General features: G+C 44.1%; 1 protein-coding gene across 10 annotated transcripts in view; it reads left to right on the top strand.

Moving 5' to 3' along the window:
• Positions 1 to 15,832, top strand: part of UBAP2 (ubiquitin associated protein 2) — a 113,371-nt gene that overhangs the window by 33,382 nt on the left and 64,157 nt on the right. For 9 of the 10 annotated variants that reach the window (XM_019531850.1, XM_019531847.1, XM_019531848.1 and 6 more), the window contains exons 3-6: positions 4,941 to 5,018; positions 7,293 to 7,403; positions 11,888 to 12,041; positions 14,568 to 14,645. In XM_019531850.1, coding sequence (XP_019387395.1) covers positions 4,941 to 5,018; positions 7,293 to 7,403; positions 11,888 to 12,041; positions 14,568 to 14,645 — 421 coding nt within the window. Of the gene's footprint in view, positions 1 to 4,940; positions 5,019 to 6,839; positions 6,947 to 7,292; positions 7,404 to 11,887; positions 12,042 to 14,567; positions 14,646 to 15,832 lie in introns of those variants that run through there. The other variant, XM_019531852.1, reaches the window with a different exon arrangement.

The raw sequence follows: 15,832 nt of genomic DNA, 5'->3' as shown, positions 1-15,832 counted from the left end.
TGGGAGCCTCTTTCTCTTAATGGGCCTGTTTGCCTGGAAATGCAGTGGACTAAACCGGCTCTGGAGAAAGGATGCCTATGTCAATACTTGGGTTGACTTGTAATATGGAGAGGCTGAATCCTGCCTATTATGTTTAGTTTATAATCTCAAGTTTCCCTTTTCTCATCTGCATTCCCTAGTTTGTTCAGATGGGTGGCTTGCATTAACATGCTGACTCTTGGAAGTGGTTTTTACTCAGAGCAGTTGTGTTTTTATAACTGAACAGCTGGGCTTAGAGTAAGTCCTTCTGAGGTTTTCCTGTCTTGTGGCCAAATTCTTCTTTTCTCCCCTTGCATAAAATGGTGCTAGTTTGGTCAGTTGAAAAGCTGCTTATTTAAGAACTGTCTGTTCTGTTCTCTCTGTATACTGCTCTTGAATGCTTTCTTCAGATTGACAGCCAAAAGAAACGCATAGTACTTCACTATCTGGTCACCATTTATTCATTTTTCCAAATCTACGTTTGTTTGCTGTCATCCTCAAACACCTGCAATTTTCATGCTGATTTTAATTTCACTTTTCATTCGTCCCTGGACCACAGTAAAACTAATGTGCCATTCTCATGTTTCTTCTGTCCCTGTTCTTGTTGCTTAATTTTGTGTTTTTGGCATACCGATGTTTGTCTTTTGGCAGCTGTAGATGGATTCAAGAGGATTTTTAACTATTTACTGATTATTGCTGCAAAGATGAGGTGTTCTGCATGGATGCTGAGGACCTGTTTCAACATGTTAACATTTTCTGAATCATGGTTATCATGAAAGTACTGTTTTTGTGGGCTAATACAAAGCTAACTATAGAGAGGGGTTGTAGCTGTGACAGTCCAAGGAATATGAGAGAAGCAAGATTTTTTTGACAAGATCTTTTATTGAACTTTTTTTGTTTTTGTAGCTGAGAGGACTGATATACAAGGTTTGGGGCACAAAATGTCCTTCCACAGATATGAGAGATTGTCTATCAGCTCTCTCAAATATAAAGTTTGTTTGACTTCTGTGCTGCATTCCCCCAAAAGGCTTACAGTGGCTTACATTGCCAGTTATTAAAAACAGATAAAAAGGTCTTACACCAATTCCAAAAAAGTTGGTCCAGTAATCTAGAGAGGTGGCACTTAACCATTAAAGGTGAGACAGATGGCCACTGGAAATCATAGAAAATTAGGGTTGGTAGGGACCTCAGGAGGTCATATAGTCCAGGGGTGGGCAATTATTTTGGCTGGAAGGCCACTTAATGAGTTTTGGTGAGCTGTCGAGGGCCGCAAGGGTAGCTCTGTCCCTTGACAGGTGCCCTGCCCCCGGTTGTCATCTTGGGACTGGAAGTCCCGCGCCCAAACCTCTGACCTTTGCCACCAGAAGTCCTTCTTCTTGCCCCTGAAAGTAGTGCTTTTGGGAAGAGGGTTTGCCATCTTGGAACCGGAAAAAAAACAAATTATATACTAAAAATCAAACATCTGCAACAGCACATTTGAATTTTATTTTATAAAAAAATGTTGTCCTGACTTGTGCATGTTTGCACTGTATATACAGAGGTGATTGCATAATAGCTCAAAATGAACTCCTACTCTTGTATATTGTTGTGGGGGGAAGTGGTCAGCATTCACCCCAGCCCCACAACAGCCCAGCGCCTGCGTGCTGTGCAGCATGTCCCCACCACTGCCAACAGCACCCAGCCCTGCCCCGCACCCATTCCAGACTACCCCTTGCCAGAGCGGACCAGCTGGGACATGTGCGCACAGCCCCGGCCCTCCCTGCACCTACTTTACACGCCCTGCCTGTGGCACATCTTGCTGCCCTGTGGGCACGCAGCAGGGCTGGGCCTCCTCTGTGGCTGGACTGCCATTTGAGGCAGCTCAGATGGCAGCGGCTCCTTCCGGCTGCCGCTGCCTCTGGCCCCAGCTGCACAGTACTGGCAGGGACCTGCGTGCACAGTGCCACCACACACGTGCTCTGGGTTTGCATGGCCAGGCTTAGCAGCAGCGGCAACAGATGGAAACTTGCTCAGCATGGGTTGAAGAGCAGCCCCTCGCCACTGCCAGGCTGTTCTTGCTGCAGCTGCTTGGAGCCCATGCCGGGCTGCCCTGCGGGCGCTCTGTGCTGCCACTGCTGCACCACTGGGCAGTCTGGAGACAGTGGTGATGGCGGCAGAGACGCAGGGCAGCCTGGGCGGCTGCAGCAGGAAGGACCTGGCAGAGGGGAGGAGACCACTTTCCCCCCACGCTGAGCAACGGTTTCTGTCCAGTGCTGTTGCTGCTCAGCCTGGGTGGGCGAGTCTGGAGCGAGCGTAGGTCAGGGCGGGTTGGGGCTGTGCACATGGGTCTCTGCTGGTACCGGAGGGCTGGAGCCGCCACTGCCTGGGTTGCCTAGAAAGGTAGTTCAGCCGTGGACTCGCCCCAGCCCCGGTGTGTGCCCGGGGGCAGCAGGACGCACCACTGCCAGATGGTGCCTGGGCCAGGTGGTACCAAGGGACCTACCGTAACCCGGACAAAGCCCCTCCATGGGCCGCATGCTGTATTTTACCCACCCCTGATCTAGTCCAACCCCCTGCTCAAAGAAGAATCAGCCCCAACTCAATTATTCCACTAAGGGGTTTGTCTAGCTGGGCCTTAAAAACCTGCCAGGATGAAGTTTCCACTCTCTCTTTAGGTAACCCCCCAGGTCCTTTTTGCAGAGCTGTTGCTTACCCAGTTGGGCCCAGCCTGTCCCAATGCATGGGATTGTTGTGTCCCAAGTGCAGGACTTTGCACTTATCCTGTGTGTGTGTAGGTGTGTGTTTGTATAGATGTGTGTATGTATAGGCACTATTAATTCCAAATCAGTGCATCTTCACTGCTGGTCATCTGGCAGTGATCTAACAGTGGTAAAATGCTCGAACCCTGTCTACACTACAGATAAGGGGTTTGACACTTAATGGTGTTTGGGCTGTTGGAAATTTACAAGTCAGAAAAATCCTAGTGTGGGCAAAGCTTTTACATATGCAAGTGGACTGGAGATACCCGTCATATATTATATTATATTCCAAAAATAATATTTTCTCTTTGCCTTCTAATAGTGCATTTAGTTCTTAAAAAATATTAAGGAATTATTGCGAGTTAACCTTCATAGCTTGCTGCTTCTTTCCAATATGCAATCCTCTCTGTGCATGGATGCCATTATTTGCTGATTGCTATCTAAATAGTTTTTCACTGGCATGTTAGTGACAAGGTCTGTAGTAACTGGGAAATACCAGGTGCCTCAGTATGACAGGGGTACTGCACTACTAGATAAGCCTGAGCAACTGGGCTTTATTTTACATGACTCTGTCTCTAAAAATATTAGTAGGCTTGTAAGAACTATTTTTAACAGTTTCTTGGATTTTGTTAGATGTGTATGTGCTAGTCTTCTAATCTGAATATCATGTATTTTAATTAAGGCGGCGTGGTCTGTTACATTGCACGTGGGACTGGGAGTTAAGAACTCCTGAATACTTTCATTCCTGACACTGATGGAGGTTGTGAGAAAATGTTATGCATAGCACCTTGAAAATGCAAAGTACAATGCGCTAAGTACTGCATGAACCAGCCGCGATTGTCCTGGAACTTGACTTCGCATCATTGCAAGTGACACTTTCCTCAAGAAATTGGGACAGCTGCAGCGACTGCTCAGTACAGCAGCAGCTGAGAGAGAGATCTGTTGAGAGCAATTTTTAGACTCTCCTCAATGTTTAGACTTGTCACAGAAGTGATAGCTTTCTCCCCTTTTGAAGCTTGTTTTTGCAGTAAACTCCTAACAGCATAGTCTTTTTCATGAAAGTAGTGACTGACTCAGGCTCTCAAAGAGTGGGACTCTGCTGTGAATCCTTTCTGAAGCTGGTTTTCCAGTCCTAAGATTCAACATCAGCAGTAGGCTTTTGCTTATGTTCTTCCATTGATAACTAAGGTTCCTTTTTTACTAAGAAGTCTTTCTTGATGCATCAGCATATGACGGGGATCCAAGTCCTATCTCAGTTATTGTCTCCAGCAGATTGCAATGATCATTTTAGGGAAGCAGTAGCATAAGGCCAGCAGGTAAAATGTGGTCTTGCAGTCCTCTTCTGCCTTCCTCTGGAGGTGCTGCTTGCAGAGCGAGGAGATCCCCGACTGCCATGTGATCTATCAAACTTTAGCCCTGCATGATGGAAGCCACTAGTGTCTTAGGGCTGCTCATCTGTTTGTAAAAAAGACGGGCATCTACAATTTGCTTTGTGTTATGCTTGATTCAGTGTGGCTCTTAAGGCATCTGACAAGTTGCCAGTCCGGTTCTGTTGTCCGGGGCACCAAATGTTCCACCAATTGTAACAGCCGTTGACAAATATTTTGAGGCAAAGGAAGCAAGTACTAGCTTACAAGGGGGTAAAAAAAAAAGGGAGGTAGTTCAAGTGAAACCTTAAAAGATTATGTTTATAGCACCGTCCAGATGCCTGGTAGCAACGCTGAAGAGCTGTAAGTAGATGGGACAATGAAAGGACCAGAGGTGAGGTTATTTTAAAACCTGTAACACCACTGTTTTTCCTCGTGTAGCCATTTGTGACATAGATGTGTAGCAGGTACAACTAGGTACAATTTGGGTGAAGGCCAGGACTTGCCAAGAGGTGTTATTCTGTTACTAGGTCAGGGCTTTTCTACGTGATTACCTTGAACTATGTTCCCTGATGGTCATGGGTATTGAGTAGAGAGGTTTACTTCTGTCACACTAAAACCACTGATTTTAAAGACAGTCTGATGAGGCCTGCTTTTATTTTGTTCGCCATGTAACCTCAAAGTCTGTTTTCCTCTTTAAAATCTAGGAAGCAAAAATGGTGTCTGTTGGGAGTGACAGAGATGCAAGTGTTTTGTGTTTTATGGGTAACTTTTCTGTAACTCCTTGAGAACCTTACTGGATATTTGCATGTTTCAGGCAACAGCGGAACAGATTCGCCTTGCTCAGATGATCTATGATAAGAATGATGCAGATTTTGAAGATAAAGTGAAACAAGTATGTTTTTCATGTTACTGCTGACACATTGGTTTTATATGCCATTTCATTCTAGTCCTTGATGCCTGTGTTTTGCTCTCGCTTTTGACAGCTTCAGACAAATTGCTCCCTCCTCAAACTGTATCCTTCAGTCTTCTACCCATCCCTTTAAGTCCAGTGTGTGTGGGAAGAGAGTGGGAGAAAAGGCCTTGCAGGGTTCCTGCTGGAGAAGCAAATTCCAGAACACAGGATCCCACCTGGAAAATGCTTTGCCTGTAATCTCCCATTTTAAACCAACCCAACTGCATCCACTGATCACAGCTATGGCTGTATTGACAAGGTGGTGGGGAAGGGGGTGGTCTTCCAGGTGGACACATTTTGGAAGATATGGGGCTTTGTTAATTGGAGCCACCCCTTGCAGCTTCACTCAGAAGGGGAAGCACCTGCTCATACAGATTTTGGAGCACAGACGTCACAGCCTGCTATGTTAGCAGATAGGTGCCATATGCACAAGTGTCTAGATGCTCCAAAGCTGTAGCACTGTGTAGCCTAATTTCAATGCAGCAAACTCATTTCACAAGAAACATTCACATTGCACATGGGTAAAACAGTATTCTGGCCTGCATCTAGAACAGTCCACATACAACAAGCCATTCAAACTGCAGAACCCTGCCAGGAATCCCAGCCCTAGGCAGATTTTCCTGGCCGCTTGTCCTGTTCTGCCATTGCTTTGCTGAAATTGTCAGGGTTAAGCCTCAGGGCTTCTCAATGTATGAAAATTTACCACCTTAGTTGTGCTTGTCACCCTAGTATAACTCCTCATATGAACACTCATACATTTGGACTCAAAGTGACTATTTCTGGTTTGGTTTAAACCATTACTAAAGTGACATCACCTAGAACAGAAAGAGGCACTCTTACACCATGAAGAGTGTCCCCTTTGGGCAGGGGGCTGGACTCGATGATCTCCCGAGGTCCCTTCCAGCCCTAATGTCTATGAAAATCTATGAAAGAGGGTATCTGACATGATGTTAGCAGTATACTTTATGCTGACAGATTTCCCTATATAGATCATCTTTTAGCCAGCAAACCCAGGTTCACACCCTGGTCTCCTAAGATATGGTGTTCCTTCAGTGACTTGCTAGTACTTCATAATTCATAGGATAAAGAATGTATTCAGCTTCTTTGCATATGCACTTAGGAAGCATTTATCACCTGTGTAAACCAAGTTTGCTAATACCTTGGCTGCTTTTCAGGAAAAGTGCAAGTTTAAACAGCTTAAAGGTGAACTGAAGCCTTATTTAAAATAATAAAAAAAAAAAAAAAAAAAAAAGCCAACAACCCTGAGCTCCTAGGTCATTAAGACCATGCCTAGGCTTAATGCTACAAATCACTGCATTATGAAAGCAAGCTGCTTTGCATGAATTCCTTTCCTACATCCATGCCAAGATTTTGGGTGCACGTACTTAGCCTTCTGATTATCCAGATATAGCTGATAACATAGCTGACATCCAAGGCAGAACTGTGAGCTGAATTCTTTATACTGCTGGGTCTGTTTGTGATGTTATCCCTAGCTCCAGTGTGTTGCTTTTGGGGATACTCTTCAAGTGAAGACAGCAGCCTTCAGCTGGGGCTGAATGTGGCAGTCCACCTGCTTGGTGGGATGGGTCAGAGTGATTGTTTTATATCTGTTCCCTTGCTTTCAGGGCCACTTCTTAGTTTTCATTTATAAAGCCCAGTTTGTCTTTATAAATGTAATTCTTTCTCTTTCCTGCATTCTTTCCGTTCCTGATTTCTGCATTTTAATAACTGAGCTTAGTGATCAAAGTAGTGGATGAGTGTGGGTCAGAATCTGTGTTCCTCTGTAAGGTTATATAATGCATCCTTTTAGCTTTTGTGAATCTTTTGGATGAAGAAAGAAATAGGATTTCAAAACTTTTCATAGGGAGGTCTGTATCACGTACCTGCATGGTAACTTTTGCATATGTGATATTCCTGGTACATTTGCTTGTAAATTTCAAACTTAATAAAAATCAGAGAAATCCAGAAATGTGAGCTCAGATCTTGGCAAATGTCAAGTCTTTTAGGTCACCATTTAGAAGCTTGTGTTTTTGTCCTAATGGATATAAAATTGAGGTGACTTTTAGGGGTGAAACAATTTTAACTGAAATGCTGTGTTTAAGGCATAGCTTGCTTGCTTTCTGGATATTTGCAGTTGCACTAATTCTTGCCTGTTTTCATCTAATAATGACTTTGAACATGTCTGTACTTTTTTTTCTTTTTTTTTTTTACCAGCTGATGGAAGTGACGGGGAAGAACCAGGATGAGTGCATAGTGGCACTACATGATTGTAATGGGGATGTGAACAGAGCAATCAACATCTTGCTGGAAGGAAGTTCAGACACAGTAAGGATTTGTCTGTGAATGAAATTGCTTACTTCTGTTTTGGTGCTTGCCCCACTTTGTAGGAGTGGGCTGGTGGTAAACTCAAGCACTTGATCTCAAGAACCTGTGCCCGCTCTCTTCTCTCTTGCCAGTGCCCCTTCAGAGAAAAATGAAGGCATACACACATGTCTTGGAAATCAAATTAAGCTTTAAAAAATGTTATCCTGTTGCTTTCTTGCTGAGTTGTGCATGTAACACTTCCATTCCTCTTGCATTTGGGAGTTGATGACAAATTCAGTCATACTTGGTGCTGCTTTGTCTGTAGTCAGTATGAAGTCTCAGGCTCATGGAGATGATCCAGGGTAAGAAATGTTGTTTTTGCCTTGGATGTCAAATTTCATTAGCAAGGGTGGCAGCCACATGGATAAATCGTACATCTCCATAGATCCGTATTATACCTTGCAGGTTTAAAATTCAGATAAGGTCCCTGTCCCAAGGAGTTTATCAAAACTCAGATAATGCCACAGCAGGACACGGCAGATAGCTCACTGCTCGTTTCATTAATATGCTCATGAGAATGGACCCTTCCTACAGAAGAAAGCATGGGCATCTTTAAACCTATATTTAATATATGGTATTGCTGTGGTTGAAGTGGTTTCTGGGAAGCTGTTTCATAAATTTTATAAAATGTATATAACATGGGACAGTCTGCTCCTCTTTTCTGCTTACTGAAGATGGAAACTTGGACTTCACTTACTTTCTAAACCCAAATCCATTCCTTTATCCCCTGAGCTTTATCAGTGCTAAGATGTATGAGTCTGCTGAGTGCAGAAGTTTTCTGGCTTCAGTATCTGAAGTACAGGGAGCATCACAGATCACGATCCTTTTCTAGTTCAAAGGAAATTCTTAAGTAGATAACAGGTTATACTTTGTCTGTGTTTTTGTTTTAAGTGTGGAGATCCTCTGAAGCAGAGGTGTGCTTGCTGCACAAATGGTGGCTTAAATCGGTTCCAGTAGAAATCAGCTTTCTTTGAATAAGTTTCTTCGGTATCTATCTTGTTTATGTTTTTTAGCAGTCTTGGTGTTCAAGTTGAAAATACTTCCCTTGATAATACAATACAAATAGTGAAATCTATTTAACACATTATTAATTATTAACACATTATTTCCTTGTTAGTGAATTGTCTTTACTAATTTGGGAAACTTTCTGAGCTGGTTGTCTGCAAGTTAGAAACAGTATAACCGGCACTCTGATTTACATAGCAGAGCCCTTTTATCATTGGGGAGCCCCTCCAAACATGTCATTTACCATGGTGGGGATGCAGACCAGTCAGTGATGGGCAAAGTGCGAGCTTTCATCATGTATCATCAAGCAGTGCTCTGAAGTCTTTTGTTGAAAGACATTACAGGATGGGCATTGTCGAGCAGTTCTAATTTTCTGTGTGTTCTACACGTATTTGTAGAATTACAGTGCTTTAGAGGCTTGAAGTCAAGAAAGCAGAAAAAAGAGGAAAAACATGAGAAGGTTTCTATATCATGGGAAAGTGGTGAAATACTTGTCTCTCATGGTGGTGTTGCTCATTTTTTTTCTGGGAGGATTTTGGGTTGCCAGATGCTAAGAATAGGCACCCTGTTGGGCCACCCTACCCCATCTCGGTTTTCTGCAACGAGATCTGAAGTGCTGGTGGCAGTGGTACCGATTGTGGGAGCTGACGTCTAGTGTTAAGGTTCCTGCTCATCCCCTATTCTGCGGCTTAACCTTGGTTCTTTTTTCTACTGTGTTTTTTGCTTGGGGGGAGCGAGAATTAAAAGGAAATACTCAATGTGGCTGAGAAGGCAGTAAAGCAGGAGAAAATGGTTCATAGTTCAATTGGTAGTCCTTTCAGCATTGTCGGTAAACCTCTTTGCTTTCTCAGTCTCGAGCCTCCATACAGCGTGGGGGACGTCTGGGACTGTTTCATTGGCGTTCCCCACCTCCAGCAGTATTGATGATCTTTTCTGGGGGCATTGAAGCCTGTAGAGAAAGTGGGGCATACTTCTGCATGCCGAACTGTTTAGTTGAATGTATTACTTTCATCAGCCCCTCTCTCTCTGTCATGCCCGACTAGTTGCTTTATTGGCTACAGTGTGAGTGGGTCCTTCAAACTATCCATCCTCCCACCTAAGATAAGACCAGCAATTTCATCAAAGAAGGCCTTGGTTGTTGCACTGCTTTTTCAAGGTCAGGCATGCAGCTGCTTTGGACAGTGTCAGTTGAAAACTTTGGTTACTTAGCTGACTGTGGTTGGTAATGATGTGTTTTATCACTGGCTCGCCTCCTCTGAAATCTCACCTGCCAATGGGAAGCTGAAGTGTCTGCTTTGGAGGACATTCCTGGAGGAAGTCGGGTTTCTGTCCTCGCTGATTTGCCTCGATACCACTAAATAGCTTAATGAATCCCCCTCACCCCAGTAGTTATTTGAAAAACTTTTTTTGTGGAGATCAAGGGCCTGATGTATCCATTGCTCCTATAGTCATTGCTTAACCCTCAGCAACACTTGGGCAGCTGCTTTAGGAATTATTTCCTCCCCTGGTAGAGACTTCACCAGAATTGGTGAGAAGAAAGTAAGGATCAGTTTTAAGTCGACTCTGCAGTAGCCCCCGTTTCCAGGACCACATCTCTCTTTCCCTGCTTGGGGGACATCACCTCCTAGGGCTCCATAGAAAGAATGGAAAGCCACCTTCCAAAGCTATGCCCAGCTTGTCTTGAGACCAAAACCAAGAGCACTGCTTGGAGAGGAGCCTTGTGTGGCCCTGCCTGCTCCTTGACACGCTAGTTTGAGATGGTGGTGTGCAAGGTGGAGATGTGTACCTGACTGGCTGTAACCTGAGCCTGCCCCACTGCCTAGTTTTGTGACTCTGGAGGTGATACAGAAATAATCTAAAGGGCCCTGGGAGTTTGTTGTGAACTAATTTCTTGTCACTCTTGTACATGTCTTCTATCTTGGCACCCTAATGGCAACACTTTTTGAGACCCAGCCCATCTTAATTAAACCCTTAAGGACTAATTCTTGGGTTCTCTGCATTTTCTTGGTGATGCATTTAAAACTCTTTGAGGATTTCAGCATCTAACATCTTTTCGTCTTGCCATCACACTTGCAACCCTATGGCAATTCTCCTGCATTGGGCGGGAATCAAGTTTTGCACTGTGAATGAACTAATATCCCTTACATGCCATACAATATCCTGTTTGAGCAACTCTGAATTCAGGTTCTTGCTGTGCTTCACCTGAATTGGCCCTGTAATATGTCAGACTTTTTCATCCACAGCTAAATTGAGTTGTAATTCCCCCCAACACACACATTTTTTGCACATGCTGCTCAGGAGAGAGAGGGCAGGACTTAAGTTACTGGCAGCCAAACTTTGCCTTTGTTGTGTTTGGTGGAAGTGCACGTGTTGAGGTTACTTCTATCCTGAATCCAGATAGTTGTTAACTTTGCCTTCATGTGTAAATTCCCTGCCTGTTTATATGTGGTCTGTCTAGACAGGATGCTGTTAGAGGCAAGGGACTATGTTCTCTCAAGTAGGTAAAGTGCCAAGCATGTTCATATTGTGCTAATAACAATTATTTTCTTCCCTTTAACTATGGCATTATGGCCTAATTAGACAATTGCATAATGTATTATCCATTGCTATATTCTCCTGAACACATTCTGTTAGTTGTTTCCTTTTCAACTCCTGCAGATGTTGCATAAGGCTGGATGTGAATCCTGTGTGCATGCTAATGACCTTTGTAGTTTAAAAGCAGAGGTGTGATGTTCAGGCTTAGATCTCTGGTCTTCCTTGGATTTTCCTTGGACTGCCTGCTCATGCCCATTGATCGTTTGCTCCCTTGTCAGGGCCAGACACAGGCATGGGCGAACCGGGTAGCTGCCCCCCAGGGCCTGGACAGAAAGGGGGCCCCAAACTAGTGAAGATAATGACAATGATTATTATTATTATCTTCCTCTCTGGTGAAGGGGGACCTGATGCTAAAAGTTTGCCCAGGGCTGCCAAGAGTCAGGTACAGTTCTGTCCCGTGTGTGTGGGGTACACATTCTCCCCTTCGCTATTCGAGGGAGGTTCAGCACTATGCTTGCTTCTCAGGCAGACGTACAGAAACTGTTGACGGAACAGTCTGCTTCTTGGCAGGCCTTTTATATTAAAAAAAAAAAATAATGTTGTGTAAACAGGTTTATTTAAAGCAGCTTTACAGCCACCAGGATTTGAGATGCCAAATGTATCTGCTGCCTGTTTTTTCATGGGAAGCCACTCTTGACAAAAGCAGTAGACCCTAATTCTCTCCTCAACGTGCAGTTGATTTGGCGTTCTCCTTCCTGCCTGGTACTTTACCATCTTTAAAGCCTTGTGGAATTGTGAAAATATCCATTTGTCTATAAACTGGGGGTTGGGGCAGAGACTTTTGCAGAGCACCCCTGCTCGTTGCTGCTTCACCTGTGGTGTTTAATGCTTTTTCTCCAAAATAGACTTCCTGGGAGACTGTCGGGGGCAAGAAGAAAAGCCTTGGAAAGGAGAGTTCAGAAAACAAAGAAAACAGAGAAAAACGTGGGGACAGAGAAGTGAGCCGTGGACGGGGAAGCTCCAACAGACGAGGAAGAGGCGGCAGCCGTGGCCGAGAGTGTAAGCAGAGACGCTTCGATTTTAAACGCTCAACTTGCTTTTTCTTTTCCTTCTAGCTGAAATTCTCTCAGAGAAGAGAGGAGAGGATTTAATGGGAACAAGTCAGCAGAGCATCAGCACGACTGACTTATCACTACATTTATTTTTTTTTTTAGGCTGCAAGTGTGTTCAGTGCTGCTACGTGTCTTGGTTTCAGGGCATTCTATTTTTGGTTTCTTTCACAGGCAAATTGAATGCATTTAAACCCTTTCTGCCTCTTTTTGATTTCTTGATCCTTTGTGAGTTGCTTTTTGGCAATTGGGTTTGGAATGGAGCCTTTGTAAGACTGTGTTAATAGAGCAAATACGTCACTGCAGAGCTGATGCATTTTCTGTATGTTCTTTTTAATGAAGAAATACCCAATTTTTACTCCCACTTGGGAGAGTGGGAGTGCTTGGGGGTGGTATGCATTCGGTGGCATATTTTACCCCCTAAGGGAAAATGAAAAGGCCATGATGTATCCTAGGGTTTTATTATGAGTGCACACTTGCACAAAAGATGAGCTTCTCCATAAATAGAAAGGGTTCCTTAACATCATTGAAATGGCCATAGTGTATTCCAGGGGAGAAATCCAAATATTTTTAAATGTAAGAGGACTAACTCACTGCCAACAGTGTTTCCACAGCTTAGATGGTAATTAATTAGGCCACCATTGTGTTCTCCCCCATGATCTCTGACCCATTTCTTAAATTGCTCATAGTCCCTGTGTTTAATGGAGGGATGCCAAACTCACTCGGGCCCCCCATGCCACATCTGGTCTGCCGGGCTCCCCACTGGCTGGACCTGGATTTGCCTCTGGCAGTAGGGGTTGCTGGTGTCACGGAGCTGCTGGGATTAATGAAATGGGGCTGTTGAAATGCCCCAACTGGGCTCTGCACCCCAGATTTTGGCAGCGGGTCCTGCCCCTGAGTTCCCGGTTCTTCCCAGAGCCCCGTGCACTGGATGACATCCTTGACCCCTGGTTTTGTTGGAAGCTGCTTAGACAATAGGGTGAGGTGTAAGAACCCGTGGGGAGAAAGGAAGTAGCCAGATGCTGGTTCATCACTAAACAGCAAGATGATAGAAGGTAAATATTAATGAGATTGCCAACTGCACATAGAACAAACAGGATAATGTCATTCACCAAAACAAAGTGCAGCCCAGAATTTGTTTTGTGAGAGGCAGATGTTCCTTGGCCACCAGATTTTAGCCTGTGTTCTGAAACTGGAATTGGGGATTTTGAGATGGGGTCTAGGTTCTGAGACATGCTCTCCCCACGACCCCTACATGCACTTCAGTCAGGTCTCAGTTGCAATTCTGTGAATCCAAGTTGTGCAGTGCACAGCTTCACTTGAGCAGTAGCAAATGTTAGGACAAATGCTGAAAGTTGTTGTTTTTCTTCAGGGAGCCTTCCTTTGGATTGCAGCTGGCTTTTCAGCGCATCCAGCCAGAGGTTTTTCACAAAACATATAGAGCTTTTCTTAAAATCTGTTTGACAGATGTTAAATATAAAGACTCTGTGGGTGTTCGAGGCAAAAGCAGTACAAGAAAGGAGCCTTTGCCTACCCTTGTGTCTCTTGGTTCTTTTACGGGGACCAACCATAATGTGAGCAGTAGAGGCACAACTCAAACTGTAGTGCCTGTGTCCAAAGAAAGGCAAAGCCATGGATTTATCCTTTAGCTAGTCGGCAGTGTGTGGGGAGGGGTTGCATGGGTCTGGCTGGCTCAGAATGAATTACTCCTGGGGCTTCTGCTACAGCAGGAGCTCACCTGTCTGCCACTTTACCCAATGCAGGGCTCTAGTCTAAAACCTTCCAACTTGGGTGCCCAAAGTTAGCGCCCAAATCCAAGTGTAAGATACTTCCACAGTGTCCTTGTGTGGCAGCTCGCTTCCGTTGTCTGGAGCAAACTTAGTTTCCTTTTTAGATATTCAAGTATAGAAACTGTTAGCTACACAAACCAGTACTCTCCTTTCTCTCCAAAAACTACAAAACAAGGTTTTCAAAATAGTTATTGGTGCAGAGGAAATAAATAGGGACTTAGTGTTTACTACCTGTTGCAATACTAGAGCTAAAGGAAATAAAATTAAACTATTAGGTAGTAGGTTTAAAACTAACAAAAGGAAGGTTTTTTCCCCCTCACAAATCACATAATTAATTTGTGGAACTCATTGCTGCAAGATATTGTGGAGGCTGATTGGTTAACCCAATTCAAAAAGGGGATTGGACAGATTCTTGAAGGAAAGATCATTGAATATGGGAGACAGGTGTGCAGATGGAAAACCTGAACTTTCCAAATCTGATTACTTAAAGTTGCAATGCAGGAGAAACAGGGGTGGAAGATTCTCCCCAAAACTTTCCCAGTCCCCGCCTAGGCATCTTACACTCTGTCACTGTGAGAGAGAGGATACTGGTTAGATGGATCTATGAAAATCCGTACGTTCTTAATCTTTACAGATATTCAGATAAAATGCCATTCCTTGACTGTGTTCTGGTTTTTTGTCCCCAGTTAGAGCAGAAGAGAATGGAGTGGACAACAGTCAAGGAGACAGGCCTTCGGACCGTGGCAAGCGTGGCCGTGGGAGAGGTAAGGATGAGTTGCTGGTCTGTTCCTGTTGGTGCTTGTGCTTTGACAAAATGATAACAGGTCATTTTTATATTTGTTAATGACGAGGTACTTGAAAAGCACAGCTTGTGCCATTTGATTCCATCAGAATTTAAGCCAGAACTAATTTGGTTCCTGTTAAATGGCTGGCTTCAAAGTGACTTGAACAGTGTGCACAAGCCTGTTTGGCATGTTCAGATGCAAACTAATGTGTTCAAGATCTGCCAGTTACCCCAGGCATATGCAGTTATCGGGATACGAGCACTAAATAACCTGCTGGTTTAGGGCAGCAGTTCTCAATCTTTTGCACCTTACATCCCACCAACCATTTTGTCAAAAACCCCTGGTCCCACCATGATAAAAACAAAACCCTACTTTTCCAGGAAATGTATTTTCACATTTTCATACACTTTAGTATTATATTAATCATTAATGGAAATGTTTAAGGATGTTAAAGGACCCACCTACATGACCTTTGCATCCCACTGGTTGCATTCCCTAAGCACTGGTTTAGGGAGTGTCACTGCCTCCCCACTGCCCTCAAAGGTCAGGTTTGAAGGTGTTGCTGTGGAGTTGCTGAGTGTGCAGCTGTGATGTCTAAGGCAGTCCAGGGCTCTTCCCTTAGAAATCGTGGTTGGAGTGCAGCTTGGTGAGTGGATTCTCCCAGTAATGCCCATAGCATTATCTCTGCTTTGTATCTTCTTGGGAGCACTGTGCTTCTCAGGTTTTCTTTCTATGAGCAGGCAGGGAAGATAACATGGTAGGGCTGCAGTAGAGGGAGCCAGAGGAAGACAGGAGGGTTAAGAGGTATATAGGGGAGGAATCTGGAGATCAGGCAAAGGGGTAGATTTATAGAGGACTTGAAGATCAAAGGGAGTCTGAATTTTCTAGGGTTGTGCAGGGTAGGAGGACTTCGAGTGGACATGGGAAGTACTGGTATCTCATGGGTTGGAAGAGAAATGTCTGTTACGACAGTATCTTTCTTAACAGCAGTGCTAATAAAAGCAATACATAGCATACCACTCATTTCATAGGCACAGAATATTTTCACAGTAATCTCTATCCCTGGCATAATAGCTGTTAATAATCGCTTGTTCAAAGACGCATGATAGTAACAGTTAATCTGTAGTCAACCCTGCTCCTTAGAGAAGTAGAAGGAAATGAGGGCA

This window comes from Crocodylus porosus, unplaced genomic scaffold (genome assembly GCF_001723895.1).
Source record: "Crocodylus porosus isolate Cpor-Errol unplaced genomic scaffold, CroPor_comp1, whole genome shotgun sequence".
Lineage (NCBI taxonomy): Eukaryota > Metazoa > Chordata > Crocodylia > Crocodylidae > Crocodylus > Crocodylus porosus.
This window is presented reverse-complemented; position numbering and strand designations above follow the sequence as displayed.